General features: G+C 34.1%; 1 protein-coding gene across 2 annotated transcripts in view; it reads left to right on the top strand.

The window, feature by feature from the left end:
- Positions 1 to 25,277, top strand: part of LOC150096011 (mitochondrial pyruvate carrier 2-like) — a 105,751-nt gene that overhangs the window by 46,275 nt on the left and 34,199 nt on the right. For both annotated transcript variants that reach the window (XR_016549914.1, XM_090408892.1), the window contains exon 3: positions 13,072 to 13,156. Coding sequence is in view for 1 of the 2 variants with exons in the window: in XM_090408892.1 (XP_090265018.1) it covers positions 13,072 to 13,156 (85 nt within the window). In the remaining variant the exon portion in view is untranslated. The remainder of the gene's footprint in view (positions 1 to 13,071; positions 13,157 to 25,277) is intronic.

Genomic DNA, 25,277 nt, shown 5'->3' with positions numbered 1-25,277 from the left:
TAATTTAATGCCTCCATTCCACTTTTCTAGAGATCTTTTCATTATAGTTTCGCTGTAAAGGTTGAATAGTAATGGTGAGAGTATGCATCCTTGTCTTGATCCTTTTTCAAATTGGAATGCAGGGAACAATGAGTTTTCAATTCTTACTGTTGCTTGATTTCCTTGATATAAGTTCTTTATGAGGATTATTAGATGGTTTGGTATTCCTGATTCTTGCATGATATCCTACCTCAAAGGCTTAAGTTGAATTCCCTTGCTTTTTCGATTATTTGTCTGATGTTAGATATATGATCTCTAGTCCCTCGACCTTTTCTGAATCCTGCTTGTTCTTCTACTATCTGATGGTCTATAAAACTTTGTAATCTCTCCTTAATAATGTGTAGTAAAATCTTGCTGGTATGTGAGATAAGGGCAATGGTGCAGTAGTTTTCACAGTTGTTGTGATTGCCTTTTTTGTAGATTGGGATAATGGTGGAATTAGTCATTAAACCATCTTCTAGAATTTGTTGCATAAATCATGTATCTAGTTGACTGCATTCTCTCCAAGATTTTTCAGCATTTCAGCTGGTATTGAATCAGGACCTGGGGCTTTTTTTCCCTTAATTTTTTGATTGCTTGTTCTACTTCACTTTTGAGGATCTCTGGTTCCACTTCCATGTCTTCCATAGTTCCTTCTTGTTGTTGTTGAATAGCTGGGTCCTTGTAAAGCCTGGCACAATACTCTTTCCATCTTCTGGCTATGTCATTAGTGTCATTTAAGATCTTGCCGTTTTCCTCTGCAATTATGTTAAGTTTTGGTTTGAATTTTTTGGTTATATCCTTAACCTTCTTGAATAAATCTGTTGTTTCATTAGAGTTGGAGTATCTTTCTGTTTCTTTCCAGATGTTTTGGTAATAGCGGCTATTATAGCCTGTTTTTGTTTAGGAGTGTCCCTTATTTTAAATACATTGGCTATTATTACTCAAAAAAGGGTGTATATATATATATATTTTAGGGCATTATGGGTGAGTATAGAAGGCAATTGTAGCAGAATAAAAGAGGTGGAAAAATTTTTGATAGTAGGATGTCTTCCAATTTCATGATCCTGTTGAAGGTTGTTTATAATGAGGGGAGAGGATATTTTTGATGTGTGAAAAATAAATTTGGAAACCCGGGTTTTGTATTAATAATATATATATATTATTAATATATATTAATATAAATAATATATAAATATATATTATTAATATACATTAATATAAATAATATATAAATATATATTATTAATATACATTAATATAAATAATATATAAATATATATTATTAATATACATTAATATAAATAATATATAAATATATATTATTAATATACATTAATATAAATAATATATAAATATATATATATATACATATATTATTAATACAAAACACAGGTTTCCAAATTTATTTTTCCCTGCATCAAAAACATCCCCCCCCCATGCTCCTCTCCCCTCGTTTTAAACAACCTTCAGCAGGATCATGAAATTGGAAGACATCTTAGTATCAAAACAAGGTATATGCAAAATTTTTCCACCTCTTTTATTCTGCTATAATTGCCTTCTATACTCATCCATAATGCCCTAAAATATATATATATATACCCTTTTTTGAGTAATGATAGCCAATGTATTTAAAATAAGGGATACTGCTAAACAAAAACAGGTTATAATAGCCGTAATTATAATAATAGTGTTTAAGAGGAGTAGCATGGGAATTTTTCCAGAAACTATACCTAATTTCTTAATAGCTTTATTCAGGTTCGGATAATTTGGGTTTTGCCAATCTGTTGTTTTAATTTGTTTCCCTTTTTCAATTAGTTCTAGAGTTTCTTTTGTAATCCATGGACTACCATTCTTCTTTTTTATTGGAATGTTTTTGGCTGCAGATTTTGCAATGGTTTGTTTTAGGTGTGTCCCGTATGATTCAATGCTTTGTTCCTGAGGTGTGCTTTTTTTTTTGTTTCTTGAGCTCTGATTCAATGTCCATTGTAAATTTGTTGTCTGTTTGTGAAAAGTCATATCTTTTGTTGCTGTTATTCTTGTTTGCTTTCAGATGGATCTTTAAATTAGAGATTAATAATTGATGGTCTGATCCACAGTCTGCACCTGGCAGTGTTTTGGTGTTATTGATTAGTGTCCTCCATCTTCTGTCAATTAAAATGTAGTCAATTTGATTCTTACATAGATTCCCAGGTGCTACCCATGTGTATAGTCTCCTTTTGTGCTGTTTGTACATAGTGTTAGTGATTGCTAATTCCCTTTCAATGCAGAACTCCAATAGTTTTTCTCCTCGTTCATTTCTAATTCCCAGTCCGTATTTTCCAATGATTCCATTTAAGTGATCATCATGTGCATTGAATCCCACCTTAGCATTGAAGTCTCCTAGAACTATTGGCATTCTAGGAGACTTCATCCTTTCTTGGTATTGATTCCATAGTTTCATTTAGGTCTTTGTAGAATTCCTCACTTACTTCATCTTCTGCATTTGATGTGGGTGCATAAATGTATCAGCGTTGTTGGAATTGGACTGGTGTTTAATCTTACTGTTATGATTCTGTCACTGACTGGGTTGTATCCTTTTACTGCTTTACTTATGTTTTTATTAACAATCATTTGCCCATACGGACAGCCTATTTAAATCATCCTGTAAGCTCCCCACATTGCCTTGATTAACTATTACGATCATTAGCAAACTAAATATTTCTCTTCAAATTATTTCCAACATCATTTATGTACAAATTAAACAGTAGTGGTTCAATCATAGAGCCTTGCAGCACACCACTAGTCACCTGCTTTCTCCTGGATTCTGCTGCACTACTTTTTGGTATCTATCCAGCCACCCTTGTATTCATATCGCCAGTTTCACAACCATCCTCATTTGTTCTAATTTGCATAATGAAGTTCCACGTGGTATTCTGTCAAACATCTTTGCAAAATCCAGCAGTATCGTGTAGCCATTCCCTTTATCCAACTCAACTGTCACTCTTTTAAAAAAAAGTTGATTACCAATGCATGATCGACCCTTCTCAAAGCCATGCTGCCTGTCATAGAGTATCATATTCTTATTCACACACTCCTGAATTCTCTTTTTTGACTAACTTTTCCATTACTTTTAAACACCATTCATGAAATATTAGTCTATAATTGCTACTGCAGTCTTAGTTATGCAACTGAATTATTTTATCCTCTTTCTACTCCCTTGGGACTTTGCCAGAGCTAAGACTTAAAATTATGACCTATGAAATGCAAACTGATATCCCATCTAATTCCATGGTCATATTTAGATTGAAATTCTGTAATATCCTGAGTACCCTCCAGTTCATCTTCAGTTGTTCTCGCATCAGTTCCTTGCTATATCCATCACAGCAGTAACCTCATTTAGATGACCTTTGTGAAGTGGTCACTCAGTAACTCAACTATTTTGTCTGCTTCTGTCAACTCATTACCGTCAGCACTTGTTATTCTTCCATAGTCATTCTTCCTCTTACTTGTCACATAATGAAAGAACTCTTTGGGATTTTCTTTGGCTTGCTCAGCTAATTTCTTTTCATAATCTAATTTTGTCTTTCTTACAATGCTTTTTGCTTTTTTTTTTTTTTTTTTTTGCCTGATCATCATAATGTTTGAGCTTGCTAGTCAACTTTATCCTTATGTACTCTCGATAACATTTTTTTTTTTTTTTGTAGTGCTTGCTTAATAATACTACTTGTCCATCTAACGCTGACCTGATTAATCCTTCTTCTCTCGGGTATACAGTCTAATATTGCTTCTTCCAGATACCCCTTGACTATCTCTTATGCACTGATAACATCCTTCCCTTGTGGGTTTTTATGTCATGGCACTGCATCAAGCTTCCTCCTAAGTTTCTCATAATCACCTGCCTTGAAGTTCCACATATACCCCTTCTTGACCAAAAATTCATGTTTTGCAATCTCTCAAAACAAGGCCAAATAATTACTCTTTCTCTAATCAGAGACAGTGTGGCCAAATTAATTATGGATAGCTTTTCTGATCCTGTGACCAAATCCAGCATACTCATACTCTGAGTCCCCTTTATCACATACTGCTTTAAGTAATTATCTGTCAGTAAACATATAAATTCCTTTCCTTCTACCATGTGATCTTTCTTTCCCATGTCTCCATTGTTGAAGTTCTCCATATATATTATTTGACCTGCACTCGTACTAATTTGCTGATGCATGTATTCCACATCATTCCTGGACCCCCCCCCTCCTGCCCCGCTTATAGCAGCAAACCAACTATATATTTTGTCCTATTGGCCTCAATCTCACACCAGGCTGTCATCTGCCTACTCCTACTCTTTTTGGCTGTGATTCATCTGCTATCATCAGCAGTATCCCCTTCTTGCATCCTTTCTTCTCTAAAGAAGATTTCCATACCTTTCCTTAAAGGGACTTCTGAACAAATAGTAAGGATTCCCTGCAGATACAATCTGTACACTACTTTCAAACCAGCACAAAAATAATCTTCTTTCCCACCATCTGCTAAAGATAAATTGCCTCCACTATCCTTACCTGGTATCCTCTTCATTCTCCAAATACTCTGAATCTCTTTTTTGAACAGTTGCTTACCAGATATACCATAGCGGGCCCCCCCCCTTCCTCTCGACAACTCAGACCACAATCTTGTACAGGTCTGAGTTGTCGAGAGGAAGGGGGGGGGGTGCATGGTAGCAATCTCATATCCATCCTATTCCTAAAAAAAACGTAACAGAACTTTGCCATCAGACTACCAACCAATTACCACTACCTCTGTCCTCTCCAGAATAATGGAGAAAGTCATCAATACCCACCTCTTCCTCTACTTAGAGGCCCACCAATTAATCAATGACCACCAGTACAGATTCTGCCATTCAAGATCCATAATTGACCTTGTAGCCTACATCACATACCATGGAATGGTTCAGAGAAACTTATTGTTGCCTTGAGATTTCCAAAGCTTTCCCCTGTGTGTGTGTGGCACCAAGACCTACTAAACAAACTGCCATTCTTTGGTATTCCTGCCACCCTCCATAATTGGGTAGCCAGCTTTCTCTCTGGTAATTCTCTGTGAATCATGCTAGATGGCTCCCTCTCTTCAAGCCTCACCCCCCAGTCCTGGAGTGCCTCAAGGCTCTTGCCTCTCCTACTGTCTTTCTCCTGACATCCCAGGCTACAAGATCATTTACAACTAGTTCCTTAAACATTGAACTACATACTTTCCTCTAATGGGACAAGGACAACCTTGTCTTATTTAATGCCACCAAAACAGTTTTGCCTTTTCTTTGCAAAAGCGTTTTCGGCTCACCTGTCCTTATACTCCGTAATACACAAATCACTATCATCTCATCTATAATCCACACACTGTGTGAATTATAGATGAGGGCTAAGATTATAGGTCTCTCGACATGTATATGGAATCAGTATAAAAAAAAAATCTGTCAAGTACCCTGTTCATATTGACTTTGCTATTTTGGGTCTGCTGGCAATTCTAAAATCAGAATCAAAGAATACCAAGATTACATAAGATTTTGGGAATTAGATGATTCGGGCCTTGCTTCTCGTGCCATTGACATTAGACATAGAGTTTATTGGAATCAAAGATGTTATACTTTAGTAGATTTAAATTCAATTGTCTATTCCTTGAAACATGTGAAACATTGCATCATCATCCTAATCTTAATCAAACATACTGCATGCCTATCTCCTAGTTTTGGGAGCTAATTGCTATGAATTGTTTGTAATTTTTTTAAATGATTGATTTTTATTTATTATGTTTTATATTTATTTATTAATTATTATTGTTATTATTATTATTATTTTTGAATTATACTACCATACCTCAGGTGTGACTGAGACACTTGAAAGTATGACTTATGCTATTTGACTCATTCTTGTGTTAATATTTTGAATGTTGTAACCAATTATTTGACTCTTTCCCTGAATGATGCTTGTGTTATTACAGTGAACAAAATATATAGAAATTGTAAATAAATTCTAATTTCCTTTGAATGTATTAAACTGTTTTTATAAAAGTGTTATTATTACATGATACCTCCAAGGACTCATCGAGGGAAGGCATTCTACTCTACAACTCTGTCTCCATTTAATCCAACAACTATACAGAACTGCTACTACCATCATCATCTACAGTTCTTATATGTTAGATCTAGTGAGAAAATTTATCCATAACTAAGATCACTACTTTGTCTCTGATTGGTAAGAGTGACTGTGTCTTGACTTGGGAGGTGTATGAAAAGCTCAGGCGGCAGCTTGGAATAGTGTCCTGCCATGAGAAACTGCAAAGGGAAGTAGTATTAGACTGCATACTCGGAGTTGGGAGGATATCAGGTAGTGATTAAATGGATGAGTAGCATTGTTAAGTAGAAGCTGCAAAAAAGGAAGGGGGGGGGTAGAGAGGATATATCAGAAGAAAGGTGATTAGTAGGCTCATGAGCAGTTCAAAGCATAAGCAAAAATAATGAGAAGCATATTGAGAAGGGCAAAATTAGATTGAGAAGAAATTATCCAAGCAGGTCAAAGGAAATCCCAGAGTTCTTTCACTGTGTGGTAAGTAAAAGGAAGAATGATTATGGAAGTATAGCTTTAATGAATACCGATGGCAGAGAGGTGACACAAACAAATGTTTGTGTCACCCACATTGAGGTGAGCCTAAGGTAAGAGAAAAACTGTTGACAGAATCAGAATGGATGAAAAGGAATATGGTACTCTATTATATAGAGTATCATACACTTTATTGTATATCTATAATAAAGTGACTATTGAGTTGGATAAGGGAAATTGTCTGCAGCATGATATATGTATTGCTAGACTTTGCAGGGGCATTTGATAGGTTACTGCAGAACCTTATTACATATGTTGGGGCAGATGGGGATTTACATAAAGCTGATGACGTTAATAAGAGAGTGGCTGATGAATGGACATCAGAGTATATGGTGAAAATGCATTAAAGAAAAGGCAGATGACCAATGATGTGACACAAGGCTCCGTACATGTGCTGCCTCTGTTCAGTTTGTACATTAATGAGGTTAAGAATGATTTGAGTGGGAATATCCAGTTTGATATTCTCACTCAATGTTAAACTGTAGAGGGCTGGTTAATAAAAAATGATGCCTACATCCTACATGATGATTTGAATAGAGGGTTAAATTAATAAAAATAACTTAAGTGAACATTATGCCATTTATTGGCATAAAATTTTCGTACATGTTTCGTAGCCATTCTTGGTATGAAATGACTGGAACAGAATAATGAGCATGTATCACAGAAATATTTCATATTGTGATGCTCGTGTAATGCAGCAAAGGTCAATTATTTCTAAAATCTAAATTAAAAAAAAAAATTAAAATTGTGAAAGACGAGCCGAGTTAGAGAACTGTTTACTCCTGAACTCCAGAAATAATTAACTATTGTTACTAAAGCATTGGTGGTGCCTTGTTTTCATAACATGGGTGAGGAATTTATGCCAATACATAGTTAATCCACATAACATGTATAATTTATTTAGTTAATAAATTTAATTAGTATATATAAGAGGGACCGGAAAGTAATCAATTATTTTTAATAGGTCATTTTTAGCCGATTGTTTTTTCTTAAATAACACATAAATTATTAAATTTGATTTTTATTTAAATATTAGCATTACTTTTCTATTTAAAAAAAACTGTTTTTTTTTTTATTTTAGATTATTTTTTTTAATATGGTAGACTTTAAAGTTGAAGAGCACCGTTTACGTCATTGTATGCTGTTTTTGTTTCACCAAGGAAAGAATGCTACCGAAGCTACCAAAATCTGCTCAACTTATGGAGACATATTAAAGGTTAACAAATGTCAGCGATGGTTTAGGAGATTTGCAGAAAAAAATTTTGATCTCTCTCTGATTGTCCTCGATCTGGAAGACCTCTTACTCTAGATGACGATGCTCTTAAGACTCTCATTGAATCATATCCAAAACAAACCATACAAAAATTAGCAGAGAAACTTAATTCATTATGGTCAACTGTCCAAGAGCACTTACATAAGAGTGGTAAGGTTCTTAAACAGGGTGTATGGGTACCGTATGAACTGTCAGAAAACAAAGCACAGAGATGGGTGATTTACAATTCATTGTTGACCAGACAACAAAAAATGACCCATTTTGGAATGAGTCGTAACTGGTGACGAAAAATGGGTGCTGTATAAGAATAATAAATGCAAAAAAAAGTGGCTTTCTTCGTCCACAAAAGGTTCTATTGTGCATTTCATGGGATATTCATGGAATTATTTATTATGAACTCGTGGAACAAGGTAAGACTATCACAGCAGCCATCTACTGTGAACAATTAGAGCGACTACATCAAGCATTGTTAATCAAACGTCCTGCACTTGTCAATTGAAAAGGGGTAATTTTGCAGCAAGATAATGCAAAACCACATTCTGCAAGAATGACTCAAGAAAAATTAGGCAGTTAGGATGGGAACTTCTACCACATCTGCCATATTTGCCGGATATTGCCCCTAGTGACTATCACTTATTGAGGTCCTTAGAACACAGCATAAGAAATAAACCTTCCATTCACAAGATGATGTCCAAAGGAGTTTGATATCATTTTTTGCCTCCAAAGAAAAAACGTTTTTCAAAAAAGAATTCTAAACTTAGTAGAACGTTGGAATAAGGTTATAATTAACGATGGCAATTATAGAATTGAATAATGTTACTTTGTTCTTTAATAAAATTTATATTAAAAATGTAGTTCAGAAAATTGATTACTTTCGGGTCCCCCTTATATTATCTATACAAGTGTGTTTATTCTTAAACATCAACATGTGTGATTATCAGCGTCTAAGCATCTGTACCAGATTAGCACATTTTATGCTTGTTATGAGATTGATGCTGATGTTAGCATTCATGCATGATAAAAAACAAGTTCGGATTAAAATGTAATTCTCTGAGGTAACAATAATAAAAATGGATTATTGAGTTTGGATTTGGGGTTATGATTACTGAGTTTGTACTTGTAATTAATGTCAGATCATCTCATGAGTAATACTTTTTAATTCTCAATTTTAAAAGTAAGCATACACTAATATGAAGTTTTAATCTGCTATATGTTTTCTTTTATTCCTTAATGTTACCTTCCTGCAGCATTTCAGTTCCACATTCATAAAATTTCTTTGGCTTTGAAGCAAAGAATGTCAGCAAATCTTTTTCACTGACTTAATATTTAAGTTTGTTTTCCATTTAGATAATATCATAGAATCTGAATAGGCGATAATTTGATTGTGTGAGATCTGAGGAATATAGTAGTTGTGGAACTTTTACAACTAAGCTCTGATTGCATGTGATCAGAGTGATATGAGAATGTGTATCATGCATTAAAAAATAATAATAAATAAATAAAATCCTTTGTGGGACTGGTTGAAATATGACATTTTTCTTATAATGTTAGTTATTAGCAGTAAACTCTGGGCTGCACAATCATCTTCACCATCTTCACAGGGCAAAAGACTGGCTTCTAACTAGGATATGGTAGATTATTACACAGTGCTTAACACTGATAAAGTACCCACTTCTTGTTCCCAATAAGAACCAATTCAAAAACAATGCTTGAAGTACCCAAGAATGTAGTGAAATTCAAATGCTTACCTATTCATGACTTATTTTAATGGTATTAGAACACCAAACTAGCTAAATTATAAAAAAGATGTTTATTAACTGGCTTATATTTTGCTGGATTTCAAGCCAGCATTTTCAAAGCACATTAACATGTAATGTGCTTTGAAACAATTCAAATTGTAATCTACAAAAGATCTGAAGTCCTAATTTATGACCCTCTAATGTTGTAAAAGAAGAAGTATTATAGCTATGTAAAGTTGATCTTTATATAACACTATTCCAAATTTTTGGCAAATTAATGCGACCATGTTATTCAGGTTAGAAGAATGCTTCTTAGCCATGGTTGACTCTAAAAATAATCTTTCTGATTTGTAACAACTTCTATAAAGTACATTAATTTTCTTCCATCTAATCCTGTGTGAAGGGGTGTCCAAAGCATGGTTCAGTCTGCCAGTCCAGACTGAACTGGCATGGGAAATGGACTAAATATAGACATGCTATGGGATAGATGACACTTGAGAGATGATATAAGACAAACATTACTTTTGGACTAGAACTTTTGAGTATAATTGGAGAGATGCCATCAGGACCAGAAGCTTTTTGGTATATCTGTGTTATTTAAGATTTTTTTGTCTTTCTGGCAAAAGACCATGAGAGGCACATGGTACACTCTTCCTGGTATTGTAGGAGATGATATATCGTGGTTATCTATGCAAGAAGAGAAGAATGATGCTAGCAGATGGGTGAGGGAGAGATGGAAGTACAGATGACCAGAAGTTGTTGTTGCACCCAATGATACTTTACTTTACAAGAGACCATTAGGAATGACTGTCATTTGTACAGTCAAGTTTTTTCATTTGGCCCTTTTGAAGTCAGTTTTGGATTTGTTGCATGTGTTGGCTGAGGAGGTTTTTGTCTCAAGCCACTTACTGTACACTGAATTTTTTTTTTTTTTTCCTTTTTTTTTTTTCTTTCTTGATCTGTCTTTGCTCATCTGATATTAACCATGGCTTGGATTGTGGATGGGAATTTTTAATAAAATGGAGAATGAAGGCCTTCGTTTCAGCAAAATTAATTTCTACAACTTGCTTAGATCTGATGTTTAGCTCTCTAGAATTGAAGTAATACTTCAGCCATGGAAGAGTAGAAGCTGGATGTCATTCCATGTGTAACTGTGTGGTATCAAAGGAATGAAAATGACTGAAAGAACATCATTTTGTGGCAGAGAAAACCTGCACAGGTTATGGTCTAAGTTACTGAGAGGCGATGTGACTTGTACTGTCTACTTGGAAAGAGAACTGGTTAAGAATTGATCAAGGCTGTTGAAAGCATAAAAAAAAAGCTCTTACATTGGTTGGCATATAGACAATATGAACTAGATTGTTGCTTCTATACCTCTTTCAGCTTGTTTATTAGAATTGGAAAAGTGAAGCCAGTCGGAAGTCATCTAGGAAGACAAGTTTGCCATTTGGGTAATTGGAGACACCCAAGTTTTAGAAATAAGAGTTGAAGAGATCAAAGTGATTTTAGGAATTTAGATTGGGTTGTTTTTGATTTATGACTGATGGAACTAAAAGGTTATGAGGATATTATTGTCTAAATTGCATGTGTTCTGGCCAGTTTGCTTGTTTTTTGGGATAAGAAATCTATTTCCAGGAGGAAATACTTCATCCCTGTCTATATCTGACTGACTTGTCTCATACAGATAGGGATGAAGTATTGACTCCAACTGTAGTCAAAACTTGTCTACGGTTAAAAAGCCCTTGTAAAGATTCATCACATCCTAGGTCTTCCAGCCAAAGAGCATTGTTAAATTAATACCAACTGAGCTATTGAGGCTCTTTCAGAATTTGGATTGTGGTAAAGATATCAGACAGTTTTAAATGAGTCTGAGAAAATAGAAACAGGATTCTAGATTTTGTATTCTCTGATACAGAATATTAAATTGCACAAAGCACAAGCACAACCCTTGTAGTTCCTTGTAGTAGGAGGAACATTACAGACTGTAGTTAGGATATCATTCATAATGTGCAATGGTAGTTGAAGTTGGTATTGGCAGTTGTCAGAAATGAGAGATCAGAACTTGGAGTCTTTAAGTGATGATGTACATAATTTTTCCTTATGTTTATACTGTGAATGTTGGTAAACTGGACGCGGAAATGATTATTACATGCGCGCGCGCACACACATGCACACACACACACACACGAGGGGCATTCAAAAAACAAAGACCTAACTTTTTAAATAGCACACCAACTGGCATAGAGAGCACGTGCTGTGGCTACTGAGCGCACCTAGCTGCAGGTTTTGACAAACTGTCATTTGCCCTGTTCTGCTATGAGCATTAGTTGTCAAGTTACATCTGCTGAAGTGAGCACGTGCACAAACTGTTCGTCAGATTAGTGACAATGAAAGAGCTTGAAGAACAATGTGTATGTGTGTGAAATTTTGCTGCAAACTTGATAAAAATTTTAGAGAGACATTTCAGTTGCTTAACCAAGCATACAGGGAGGACTGTATGAGCCGAATGCAGTGTTATGAGTAGTTTAAGCATTTTAAAAAGGGCAGAATGGTCGATCATTGAAGATCCTGGACGACCTTCCACATCAACAGACAATGACCACCATGTCGAGAGAGTTTGTGCTGTGATTCGTAGTAATTGTTGTTTAACTGTCTGAGAAGTTGCTGACTAAGTGGGCATCAGCATAGGATCTTGCCATCAAATTTTGGCTGAAAAACTTCAGATGTCGCATCAGTGCAAAATTTGTACTGCGTTTTGCATTTTTTTGCATTTTTTTTTCCTTCTTAAATTAATAAGTTTTTGAACTAATGGTATTCTAAATTATCTAAAATACTTGATTACTATGTTGGATTGCATTTTGACTTAAGTCTTACTATTAATAATTATTATATCATAAGTTGGACCTAGTTTGTCATATATTAACTGAGAGCCAGTGGTTTTCAAACCGTAGGCACATCCCCTAGGGAGGCATGAGAACCCTGTCTAGGGGATACAAAGCAATGGTCAGTATTATTGTTTATTTTTGAACACAACTCCATATGTACTTGATATTCCATCCATTTATTTCAATATAATATAGCATCAAAAATCACTTGCAACTTCCTTGTATAAATATCTTCGTATGCTATTTTACTTGTAGTTTGGTTTCAAATATAATTATATAATGATCAAAAAAACTGAGATCATCCTAGCATTACTAGAAAAAATATGTGCTGAAAAAACGAAGTCAGTATTGTTTTATGAAAAGTGTAGAGGACACTTTGAATTTTTTTTTTTTTTTTTACAAAAAAAGTGGGGGGTATCTCTTTAAAAAGATTGAAACCACTTACTGATAGCATATCCTAATAAAATGCACATTTTATTAAGTATGATAATGAGATTTTCAAAGATGATGATAATTTTAAAATTATATTACAGGGACTTGTAATTGCAGGGATTGGTGATCTTGCAAGACCAGCAGAAAAACTTAGTCCTACACAGTCAACAGCATTAGCTGCAACTGGTAAAATTAGAATTACTATATATTTAATATATCTGAGTCACTTCTATTTGTACATTCTTATACTTAAAATTTTGAAATTCAATTTTGTTCAGATATTCATACGTATCATGTGGTGTACTTGTATATTATTATTATTTGAAACATGTTTCAATGGATCTTGGACACTTCAACCACAACTCTAGCACACAGGTTGGCCTGCAATTTGAAGACTTTCATGAAGTAGAACATTCTTGCCTGCTTTTCGCTCCTTTGGAACTTAGCTGTAGTGTAAAACTTATGTTAAAAGTATGTCAAGGCAGATGTCAACTTCCTGGCACATTCCCTCAAAACCAGAGTCGTGGAGTCAGGGTGTACTGGAGTTGGTAAAAATGTACCGACTCCTAATTAATTTAAATTGTAATATAAATAATATATTAAAATTTCCTATTTCACAGATAATAATTTGATTAACCTATTTTTTTTTCAGGTTATATTTTCAGAATGTATTTTCATTTCAAGTTATTTGCAAATTTCAAAATAAAACATATTTTATGATAATTTATATATTATATTAGTGAAAGAGGCACCCTACGAAAAAATTCACAATAGCAAACAAAAACGTCAACAAGGTCCTCTGTTTTTGAACATTTTACAATAACAACAGATGAGAAATATTATGTGTGTCGATGTATTATAGAAGATGATGATTGTGAAAAAGCATGTAATGTAAAAATTAGTAGTTTTTGTGGTTCTGATAAAAATGCACCTACAAGAGCATCAAATTTAAAAAGACGCAGCATTTTCATCTTAAAGTGTTAGAGGCTGTGAATGAGAAAGTCAGCAATAAAAACATTCCCTCTACTTCAGGGCTAAAGAAAGATCAGAAATATACTGGAGGCCAAACACAACCACCGGGATTCTTTACATCTGACAAAATTACCTTAACAATGATGCCAGAAAAAGTTTAAAAACAAAACCATATCATTGAAATGGCAGTGAAGAATATTGTATTTCTATCCTTTTTTTTTTCACAACTAGTCTTTTCAGGCTTAAATGGAGAAATGACTAGAAAACTTGGAGTTTTTCTGGAAAGAGAAAGTATAAGGAGACTGATAATTGAAGGAATGTAGGAAAGAAGAACTTCAAAAAAAGTCTGAAGGGACATTTTGTCTTTATTAGAATGGATGCATGCACACATCACAGAGCCAATTATTTTACTATTAATGTTAGGATTTGTTGATGAAAACAATAAAATGATAACTCAGACATTGGGAATGAAGAACACCTAGGCACATCATAACAGTGAATATCTTCAAAAGTTAGTGGAAGATGTTTTAGAAGAATTTGAAATTAAAAAGGAGCAGGTTCTATGTATTGTAACAAATAATGCTTCAAATATGTTAAGCACAATTCAGAAAATGAATAAATTTGACGAAGAAATCGCACAAATATTAGAAGATGAAGATGGCGTTTCTGCAAGTAGTTCACAAACAGAAGAGCATTGAAATTTTAGATGGTATTGCTGAAAAAGTATCTAAGCTAATTACAGTTTAACATATGTGTTGTGCTGTTTATACTCTGCAACTAGCAATAAAAAATGGATTGAAAGATCGTCATGTAGTTACTCTCACTGGCAAGTAGCTGTTGCAGCTAGTGCCCCCTAAAACAGATACTATTCTGCAGAAATGTGCTGGAAAAGAAGATCAGGCAACATCCTGGGGAAGCACTTATTTGATGATAAGGTGTTTGCTTGAGTTAAAAGGCTTTTTTGAAGATCTGGACAACATAAATGTTTCACTAACTGAAAGCCAGTGGGTGCAAGTGACAGAGCTAGAAAGTCTACTTTCTCACCCTTTTACTGTCATCAAGAAGTTGCAATGTGAGGATATAACACCTGGTAAATTGTTGGAGTGGAAGAGTTTGATGTATTGCCTGAACAAAACTGGACAATTGATTGCTGATAGCATTGTATCCTCAATGAAAAAAAGAGAGGACCTCTTGCTGTTTAATCAAATCCTGTCAACTGCTATTTAGATTTGATCCAATGAACCGTATTTTATTGACCAAATTACTACAGGAAAACAGGCACTCTATGAAGTAGCAGTTCACATGAAATGGTTACAGGTTCCACCTGAACTGCTGGATGGAGCTAGAAGCATCGGTAACTCAGGATCATCCTCTTTGAGTTCAAATGAAGAATTAAACTTTAAAGTCTAATTAGACAAAATAGAATGTTCAAAAGTAAAGCGACATCGCTTATGCATGGGAAAAACTAGTAAAAGTCAAAATAAAGGAATTTCAGCAAGAGCTTTTTTAAAGGATTAAAAGAAGTGGAAAAGTTAACAGCAATGCCACCCACCCACCCAAGTCAGCATTGAAAAACTGTTTTTGGCACTGAAAATAATAAAATCAGATTTAAGGGCTTCCATGAGGGAGGATCTAACAGAAGCAATTCTGTTTCTAAGAACAATTTGTTAGTAAATTTTGGATTTCATTTTTGATTTAACCCCTATTCTGCAACTAGATGCTGTTTCTTTAAAAATGTTGTAGGGAACAATTTTACTGAATTACAAACATTTCAGTAACCTTAATTTTTATTTCATTTAATGTAATGTTTCATGTCTATTCACTTAAATTTTATATCTAAACAAAACTTTAATCTCGAAAAGGAAGAGAACTGGTGGAGAAAGATGTTCCTTATTTTCTTTTATAGTTTCTTTGTTTTATATCCTATATTCCTATTACTTTATTATTTATAGCTTTTTGATAAAAATATAACCTCAGTTGACCAATGTTTTCATTTTCTAAGTTTTATCTTTTGTTTAAAATTTAAGGTTACTGAATGTTTGTAATTTCTTTAATAAATAGAATTAGAAAGCCGCAATGGCATAGCTATAGCCCTTAGACCCAAACCTTAACATGTTACAGTTCTAAAAAGTAGCCTGATGATTCACGTTGGCAATAATGAAATGCCTTGTATGTTGAGTGCTTTCAATTGATATAGGAAATAAATAATAAATATACTATATTGATATATAAATATATGAGTGGGAGTTGAAGGTATCATAAATTGAGGAATCAGAGTCAAAGGTTTTATGTACTGACTCCACAGCACTGCTCAAAATGTGGATGGGTGGGTTTTCTGTAAACAGAGAATGCCAGAGTTCTATCATTTTGACATGTAATTAAAGTGACCGGGGGAGACTATTATTTTCTTTTTCTAATGTGAACTGAATTCTGGGATGTTGATTGTTGAAATGTGTTAAAAACATGCTGAGAGCATCCAAACCACATGGCCAAATGGAGAACATATTGTCAACAAAGTATAGCCAAACAGTGGGTCTACTTAGGACAAAGTTTAGAGCTTTTCTCTTCAAATGTTTCCATGAAAAAATTAGCTGGAGGAAGGGGAGAAAGTTGAGAGCCCATGGCTGAGTCCCATCTATTTGTTTTTCCTTCAAATGAAATAGCCTGAGTTCATAGTGAATTTAAACAAGGCTGAAATATCAGGAGGAAATTTAGCTTGAGTCTAAAGTGTCTTTAAGCAGGACATTCGTGAACAGAGAGGAGGCATTGAAACTTACGATAATGTCAGTGTGTTGGAGTGTGTGTGGGGGGGGGGTTTCTATACTGACTTTAAAGTGAGCTGAGTTTTTATTTATCCTAACATTCACTGATTAGATAAAATCCAAGAAGCTTGATCCTTGTGTACCCTGTTACATGCTGCTTAAGGTAGTTGTACTTCAAAAACTTGAGAAATTAATTTCCTTTACTCCCTGATGTTATTATCTCAGTCTGTGTTACCATACTTAAAATACCTCATAATGATCAGTCTTTTCTTATTTGCTTAGTTAATTTTTATTATTATTAGTATGTGACACCTCTAGGGAGTCCAAAGACTCATTGAGGGAGGGTACCTACTCTACAACTCTGTCTCCACCACTCAATCCACCAACTACAATGAACCACAACTACACCAATGCCATCTACTGCCCACCACTAGTATTTTCACGAACAATCGCAAACATCCATGCCCATGGCTTGGATTCGAATCCGCAGCCTTTTGGCTGGAGAGCGGATATGCTAACCACTCGGTCAACTAGGCTGGCTAATGCATTTTGTCGAAGGATGGAATAAAGATAAATGGGCATGTGATAAATAATATAAGGTATGCAGATGACATTGTACTCAGTGAAACAGGGGAAGGTTTGCAAAGAAGTTTGAATAGACTGAACAGGGCTGGAAATGAGAGAGAGAGAAATTGAAAATAAATATGTTCAGAAGACAAAAGTGATGAAGATTTCAAGGAAATGAAATGATGGGATGGAAATCACTTTGAACGGACAAAGAATAGAGAATGTAAAAAGTTTTGAATACCTTGGGAGCTGAATAACAGATGATATTTAGAGAATAAATCTAACTATGAAATTAAGAACAATTAAAAAAGCAAAAGCAGCATTTTTCCAAATATACTGCATATTAGGAAACAGAAATCTGAACAAAAAGTTAAAAGTAAGAATCCTCAAGAGAATGATCTGGAGCGTGAGGACATATGGATGTGAGTTTTGGATGAATAATAAGGAGATGACTGACCAATTGAATGCATTTGAAATGTGGTGCTTGAGAAAAATCGATCGTATCAGCTGGATTGAAAGAGTGAGCAATGAAGAGGCTCTTAAAGGGTTCAAGGTGAAAAGAGACTATATGCAAGGGATGGTGGAGGGAAGGAGAGGAAGACCCAACTGCAATGGAACGACAACATCAAAGACTGGATGGGCAAGAGTCTTATAGAAGCAAGAGATAAAGAGGAATGGAAGAAGACTGTTCATCATCTGCAACTCTCTCAAAAGAGGAGGCCACAGGATTAGATTAGATTTTGTTGTTACTGCACTCCACATTACCAGGAACATCCAACTAAATATTGTGGTTTATAGCAACATCCAACTAAATATTCCAACTCACACCAATACTGCCTTAATAACCAATGCCACTATTTCCTCCTTGGATCTACTTGTGTGGACACAACTCCTTTTCTGTCATCAACACCCACTTCTTTTTTTGCTTTTTTTTTTTTTTTTTGTTTGCATGAAAAACATCATACTCTCCTCCCATTCTATTCCTGTAAAGATGTCATCCTCATTCAACTGCATCTCACTTATTGCAACAATTTCATTACCCTTATTTCTGATACTTCTGGCATTTGTATGAAACATAATAGTTAATTTTGTTGTCTATTGCAAGTCCCACTAATGACTGCTCTAATAATTAATAACCACACTAATAATTTTCAAACAAATCTTTAATGCTCTGAATAATTTTTATCTTTTCTGAAAGATTGTCAAAAAGGAAAGGAACACATTCTAGCCATGCTTCTTTAATATACTTCCCAGCACTGAGTGGTTTTCCATGCTGGGCAATAACTTCTGAAACCTCAAAACTAGCAGCATCTAAATTGGAACTAGATGCTGCTAGTTTTTCCTATCTGAAATAAAAGTTGCTTAGTTCACAAGAAATTAATTCACCTTGTTCCTGCTCACTTTTATTGCTTAAGTTCTTATGAACAGTTTTAAAATGTCTCTTTACAGAAGGAGTCCTATAAACAACTGATTTGGAACATAAAATGCATAATGTTTTACCAAATTTTTTAGTCCAGTATTCTTTAAATTCACAAATATCCTCTTCATTTGAATGTCTATTTCTTTGCTAGTGGTTGTGACATTCTGTACAATCTGTAAAGAGCAGAAAGCAAATAAAAATATATAATAATGATATATTTATATGAATAGAAAAAAGAAGGAAGAAAGAAAGGAAGTCAAGAAGGGAATAAAGTGAAAGGCAAAAGGGAAAAAGTAAATTGCAACTGAATGACCAAAATTATATAACTACAAGGTACATACAAAAAAATAATTACTTTCTTCATACAGCTTCCAACTTTAATGAAAATCGAATCACGTGTAAAAATGGACAGAGACATACTGACAATGACAAAAATTATAATTTGGACTCAGAAAATCTCATCATAATCACTCTCTGCACACCCCTATCAAGTTTAAGCAAACCAAAATTAGTTTAATTAGTACAATTATAAGCCTACCTACACAAATGAAAATGAGATGAAAATTTCAAACTGCAAATGAAAGAGAAGGGTACGCATGTTATCTAATCACGTGCAGATAACACTTCATAATCCTGAATATTGATAATACATTTCACTTAGCTTTAACAATAACTTATGTTTATGGCAATGTAAAGAAATTTTACATTTATATCTAATAAATTAAACATATTGACAAATACTTGCAATCCATGTTTTAATGACATACAATATATATATATATATACCTTATACACACTTTAGAAAACTGATAAATTCTTTATGAAACAAAAAAAATATGATGGTAAAGGAGTTGAATCACATCTGGCTGACTGGCGAATGGTGCAACAACTGAAAAGGACAAAATTTGTACATCAGTATATCATGGAGACAGATGGCTTGGAAATAGGATGTTTGTTCATTTTCATATTACTTATTATTACTAAAACAGTTGATACTGTTTGTTTCTTTGTTTTTATTTGGTATCGCTCTACTTAATAAAATTGTATTCTCTTAAGTTAAAATATACAACTCAGCAAAGATGTTAGATATATATTTATTTATTTAATTATTTTTAAGGTGAGCCCTGGATTGCGTGCCAGAAAAAAGTTGTTGGCATGCCAAGGGTTTCCCACTCCTGGTTTAGCAGCTTTTATTGGTGAAATTTTGACTCATCTATACAAATATTACTCAAGAAAAAATTAATGTTTGAAAACAAGAACCAAATCTTGGAGTCTTTCTGGTGAAGAAACCATTGATTGAGTCAGATGGAGAAGCATGTGGTAAAATTGTCTGCTAGGATAGAAAAATCAGAATTCCATGGTGGATACAAGCAGTCCCAAAAAAGAAGAAAGCATATCGAGAATTCCTAGTAAGTAATCTGATACTTAAAAGAATGCAGTGAACAATGTAAAAGAGCTAAGCTGTGTGTAAAAGTAGCTAAATAATAAGTCTTGGGAAGAATATAGAAGATAAATACCATAAAAGTGCAAAATGTTATGGAAGCTATTGAAAAAAGCTTAGAAATGGAGGAAAGAGTACTGTAAAAGGAAAAACAAAGATGATAAAGGTGATATAAAACCGAAGATAAAGATATTTTGGAGGTATTGAGTAATGCTTTGAAAGACTATTAAATGAAACAAACAAGCAGTGACAGAACAGTGGTAGAAAATATTAATGAGGAATGGAGTCAGGAGTCATTATACAGTGTGCCCATTAAGTAATGAGATTGATTTTTATAGGATAGCTATTTAAATAAAAGTAACAAATGTGTTTATAGTTTTGATCACTAGAGTGTATTACTGTAATTGCTGGTGCAACTTTCCAGTTGGGTGACGCAGCAATTTTAATGTGGCAACTGTTGAAGTAAGAGTGTTTGAATGGAGCATGTCAGAAGTTGCATCATGAAGCAAAGTGCTGAGAAAACTATAAACTTTTACTGTAAATTAGGAAAAACTGCTATAAGTGTACCAAGACCTAAAAAAAAAGTTTACAGTGATGACTGTCTGAGCCATGCACAAGTGTTTTGCTGGTTTTCAATGTTTAAAGAGGAGAAGGAGTCCCTGGAGGATGAACCATGCTATGGATAGCCAGTTTCTGCATGGACAAATGAAAGCTAAGGAAATTGTTGCCCATAACATGCAAATAACCACTAAACTATTTGCTGTACAGTTTGATGTCAGTAAGGAAATGGTCACATTATTAATCTTAGAAAGAAATTTGCATAAGAGGAAAATTTGTTTAAGGTTTCTGCTACACATGTTGACATATGAACAGAGAGAGAGAGAGAGAGAGAGAGAGCACTGGGTTGCTGGCTTCGAAGTTGATCTGCATGATTGAAACCCCCCCCCCCCCCCATTTGCAAGATTTGGCTCTTGCAGACTTTTTTCTTATCCCAAAGAAAGGGGAGCGCTTCAGCAATATTGAGGACATCCAATATTGCAGTGTGACCCAGACACTGAAGGAGGTTTCTGTTCAGGACTTTGACTGTGCCTTCGAACATCTGTGCAACAGATGTAACAGTTGTGTGGAGTTGCAGGGAAATTATTTTGAATCTGTGTAATTGACAATTCCAAATATAGTTGTTTGTTCATCATCATCAAATTCCTGACATAACTCAAGGGGTGTACAGGATATGGAGAGTACTACATGAAACTTACATCATTACTAACTTCCTATCTACAATTTTCCTCCAAATCAATTTGTTACCTGTCAAGACTCCAACATTGTCAGATCTTATATGTCTATCTTCTAAGGCACTTTTTACTGTGTCAATCCACCTATATCTTAGTCTTCCTCTGGGTCTTTTTCCTGCCAGCCTGTCAGAGAACACTTGTTTTGCTAATCTTGCTCTCCCATTCTGTTTAAGTGACGATACAGGTTAGCTCTGCTAACACATTCCTGGATGCTAATAATGTCAACTTCTTTCCTAATATTCTCAATTTTAATATGATATTGCCATTGATGCCATTTGTTCATGCCCCTAATCTTTCTCAGGACTCTCATATCTGCAATCTCTAGTTGTTGGTCAAGTGTTTTACTTCTAACCCAGCTCTCAGATCCATAAGTTAAAATAGGTTTGAACACTGTCTTGTATACAGCTAATTTAGAGTTTTGACTAATTTCTCTCTCATTCCATATAAATTTATACAGTTGACTTTCTATCTTACCGGCTTTGTTCTGTTGTCTATTTCCATATTTAATGTACCATCTTCACTAAAAATTGTGTGCCTAAGTAGCTGGAATGTTTTATTTGTTCTATAGGTTCTCCATTCACAATACAGTTGATATTTTCAATGCTTCTGCCCATTTTCATTGTCTTCGTCTTTTTAATGCTGATCTTCATACCATATCTATTACAACAGTTATTCAATTTAGTCAGCGAATCTTGCAGACTTGTAGCAGATTTATTTAGAAGTACAGGTAACCCTCGTATAACATGGATGTTAGGTTCCATAGAAATGCCGCATTATATAAATCCCGTTATGTGAGGCTCAGATCACATAGAAAAAGTAAGGTTATGTTCTGAAATCGTTTTTTTTTTTTTTTTTAATTATATAAACAACAATGACATATCCAACAAAAATTTTTTTTATTTAATTCAGGTAATTCATGTAAGTTAAGAAAACATATAAACTATGAAACAAATACATACTATTATTATTATTGTTATTATTATTATTGTTCCGGGCAACTCCAAGGAGTCGACAGACTCATCGAGGGAGGCCCTAACATCATGTCAAGAACAACTATTCGACATTGACACAGTATCTATCATACCTTGCCTTGAACTCATTCACAGTCGTAGCACCCACAACAGACTCTGGGAGCTTATTCCACTCATTCACCACTCTCCAAGTAAAAAACCTAGCTCTAACTCCCTTGTCAACCATGCTCTTGCCTAGCTTCCATTCATGGGCCCCTAGATTATATCAAGTTATAATTTATAACTTGATATAATTTATCAAATTATAAATTATAAACACCAAAAACACACAAACAGACTCACTAAGATATGCAAGGCAAACAAAACTATGCAGTATTAAAGTAAATTTATCAAAAATAACTGAAAATAACGCTTATCTTATCTGGAGCTTTCACGAACACTACACATTACGAATCCCTCTAGCGGCGACTTCCCGACATAGATTATGTTATAAACACTTTAGTACACTAACTATACTAATAAAACTACAATAATATACTAATATTACTCAATTACATCTAACAAAATATTAATAAATCAACAAAAATCACAAATCTTTCAGGAGCTCTTCTACAGTTACAAATTGTATGTAAACTTCATTGCACATAATGCATAAATGTTTTAGACAAAATAAAATAAAGTGCATATTTTAATCATCATCATTGTCTTCAAAACTAACATTTCGTGGATATTCTTTATTTACGAGTGGCCGGACGTTGTCATCACTTGAAATCTCTCATGGACACCTTTTGTATAATTGTCATTGCATACTTCGGCTGGTTTATTTATCAAGAAATTAGTAATAAGACCTTGCTTACCACTATGCTGCAATTGTTTCTTAAGTTCATAATATAGAGCTAAACAAATATCCAGTTATCTTGTGAATTTTCCAGAGCGCTCCATTGAGGGATCATTATCCATAAAATAACTTCCTAACTTTTTTGCCAAGTCCAATCCTTCTGCTAATTTCTTTAAACTGAATTCTTTAATGGATTCATCACAATCAGAATCTTCGGTAGAACTTTCCTAGCCGTTTTGTTTGACATCATCTATTAACTGCACCAGTTCCTCCTTATTTAAATCTATTTCCCCATCAATTAATTCACTAATTTCATTTCATTCATATTGCAAAAGCCCTCTAAGTGTCCATTATATAAAAATTAATTTTTTACATAAAAAAAAGCATTATATATTAATTATGTATATAACTCACCAGAAAATAAAGTGCTCAGCTTGAGATTAACACATGATTTTTAATGCGCCTTCCTGGCAGAAAATGAAGACAAATTTCAACAATAAATACTTTGTACGGTAAACAATTAACATACATGCATGCTAAAGGGTATTTTTCCTAATATAAATTCGTTACTTATAATTACATGCGCGATATGAGCAGGCAAAAATTTCACGAAGATAAAATTTGATTTTTAAGTCGCATGGGGGAAAATATATGAAAAGATAACGGGTTACTACAGTTTGTAGACTGCATTATATTGAAACCACGTTATACGAGGGTTACCTGTATAACATTATCCACATAAAGCATAGAGCTGACATTAACATCTCCAATTTTGATAAAAGGTTTAATACCACTTTCTTTCATAATGTGATTCATATAAATAATAAATAACAGAGAGGATAATGTACATCCTTGTCTGACACCAGATTTAACATTAAACCATCTTCCTGTATTTCCTTCAATTCTAACTGCTGAATTACAACTCAAATAAAGACTAAATATTGCTTGTTAGACTTTTATACCTCCATACTTGAGTATTTCTGGTCGAATATCATCTACACCAGCTGCTTTTCAACATTTCAGGCTTTTGATGTTTTTTTCTACTTAAAGTATGGATATGTATTCCTGATTGCATGCCTGGTCAGTGTTTTTTTACCACTATGTCGTCACTGATTGTTTCATTTAGTCATTTTTCAAAGTAATTACTCCATACTTCAAGGATATCTTCTCCAGTTTTCATGTCACCTTTGTCATCTCTAATTCCTTTTACAGTACTCTTTCCTCCATTTCTGAGCTTCAACAACCTCCAGAATATCTTGCCACCTTCTTGATATTTATTTTCTATGTTCTTACAAGTCCTCCCATGACTTTTGTTTAGCTAGTTTTTACACAGTGTTGAGCTCTCTTACATTTGTCCCTGTATTCCTTAAGAGCACAAACTGACTTATTTGCCATATTTTTGATATGCTTTCTTCTTTTCCTTCACTGCCTCTTGAACTTCATGTGTCCACCATGATTTTTCTATCCTTGCAGACAACTTAACCACACACACCTCTAGCTAAATCAATCAATGTTTTTTTCAGAGCTTGCCACTGAATCTCCAAGGTTTGGTTCCTGTTCTCTAACTCATTTTTTCTTGAATAATGTTTGTGTATTTTAGTCTACAGTTAACATCTGAGAGCTGCTCAACTTTTATTCACTTTAAAACTTTCTTACATGTTCTTCTTTTCAATATGAAATGCAATTTTACCCTGCTCATGACACTCTGGACACTCTGGTGTCCTGCACCAGTGGGAAAACATCACTGTCAACAATAACATAGTCAATGAAGCTTTTCTTATTCCTTGCCTCTTCTCTCCATGTGAATTTGTGCACATTTTTATGTTGGAATATTGTGTTAGTAATAACCAGTCCATGTCCTGAGCAGAAATACAGCAGGTATTTGCCTTTATTATTAGCTTTGCTCTTTTCTCCAAATTTTCCCAAAATATTTTTGTATGTCTGACGATCATTTCCTACTCTATTTAGATCCCCAACAAGGACCAACCTTTCAATTTTCATTATGTTAGTTGCTTTTTTCTAAAGCCTCAAAAAAATTCCTTCT

The sequence above is a fragment of the Typopeltis vanoorti genome, chromosome 19 (assembly GCF_054136105.1).
Source record: "Typopeltis vanoorti isolate ZY-2024b chromosome 19, IOZ_Tvanoo_1.0, whole genome shotgun sequence".
Taxonomy (NCBI): Eukaryota; Metazoa; Arthropoda; class Arachnida; order Uropygi; family Thelyphonidae; genus Typopeltis; species Typopeltis vanoorti.
This window is presented reverse-complemented; position numbering and strand designations above follow the sequence as displayed.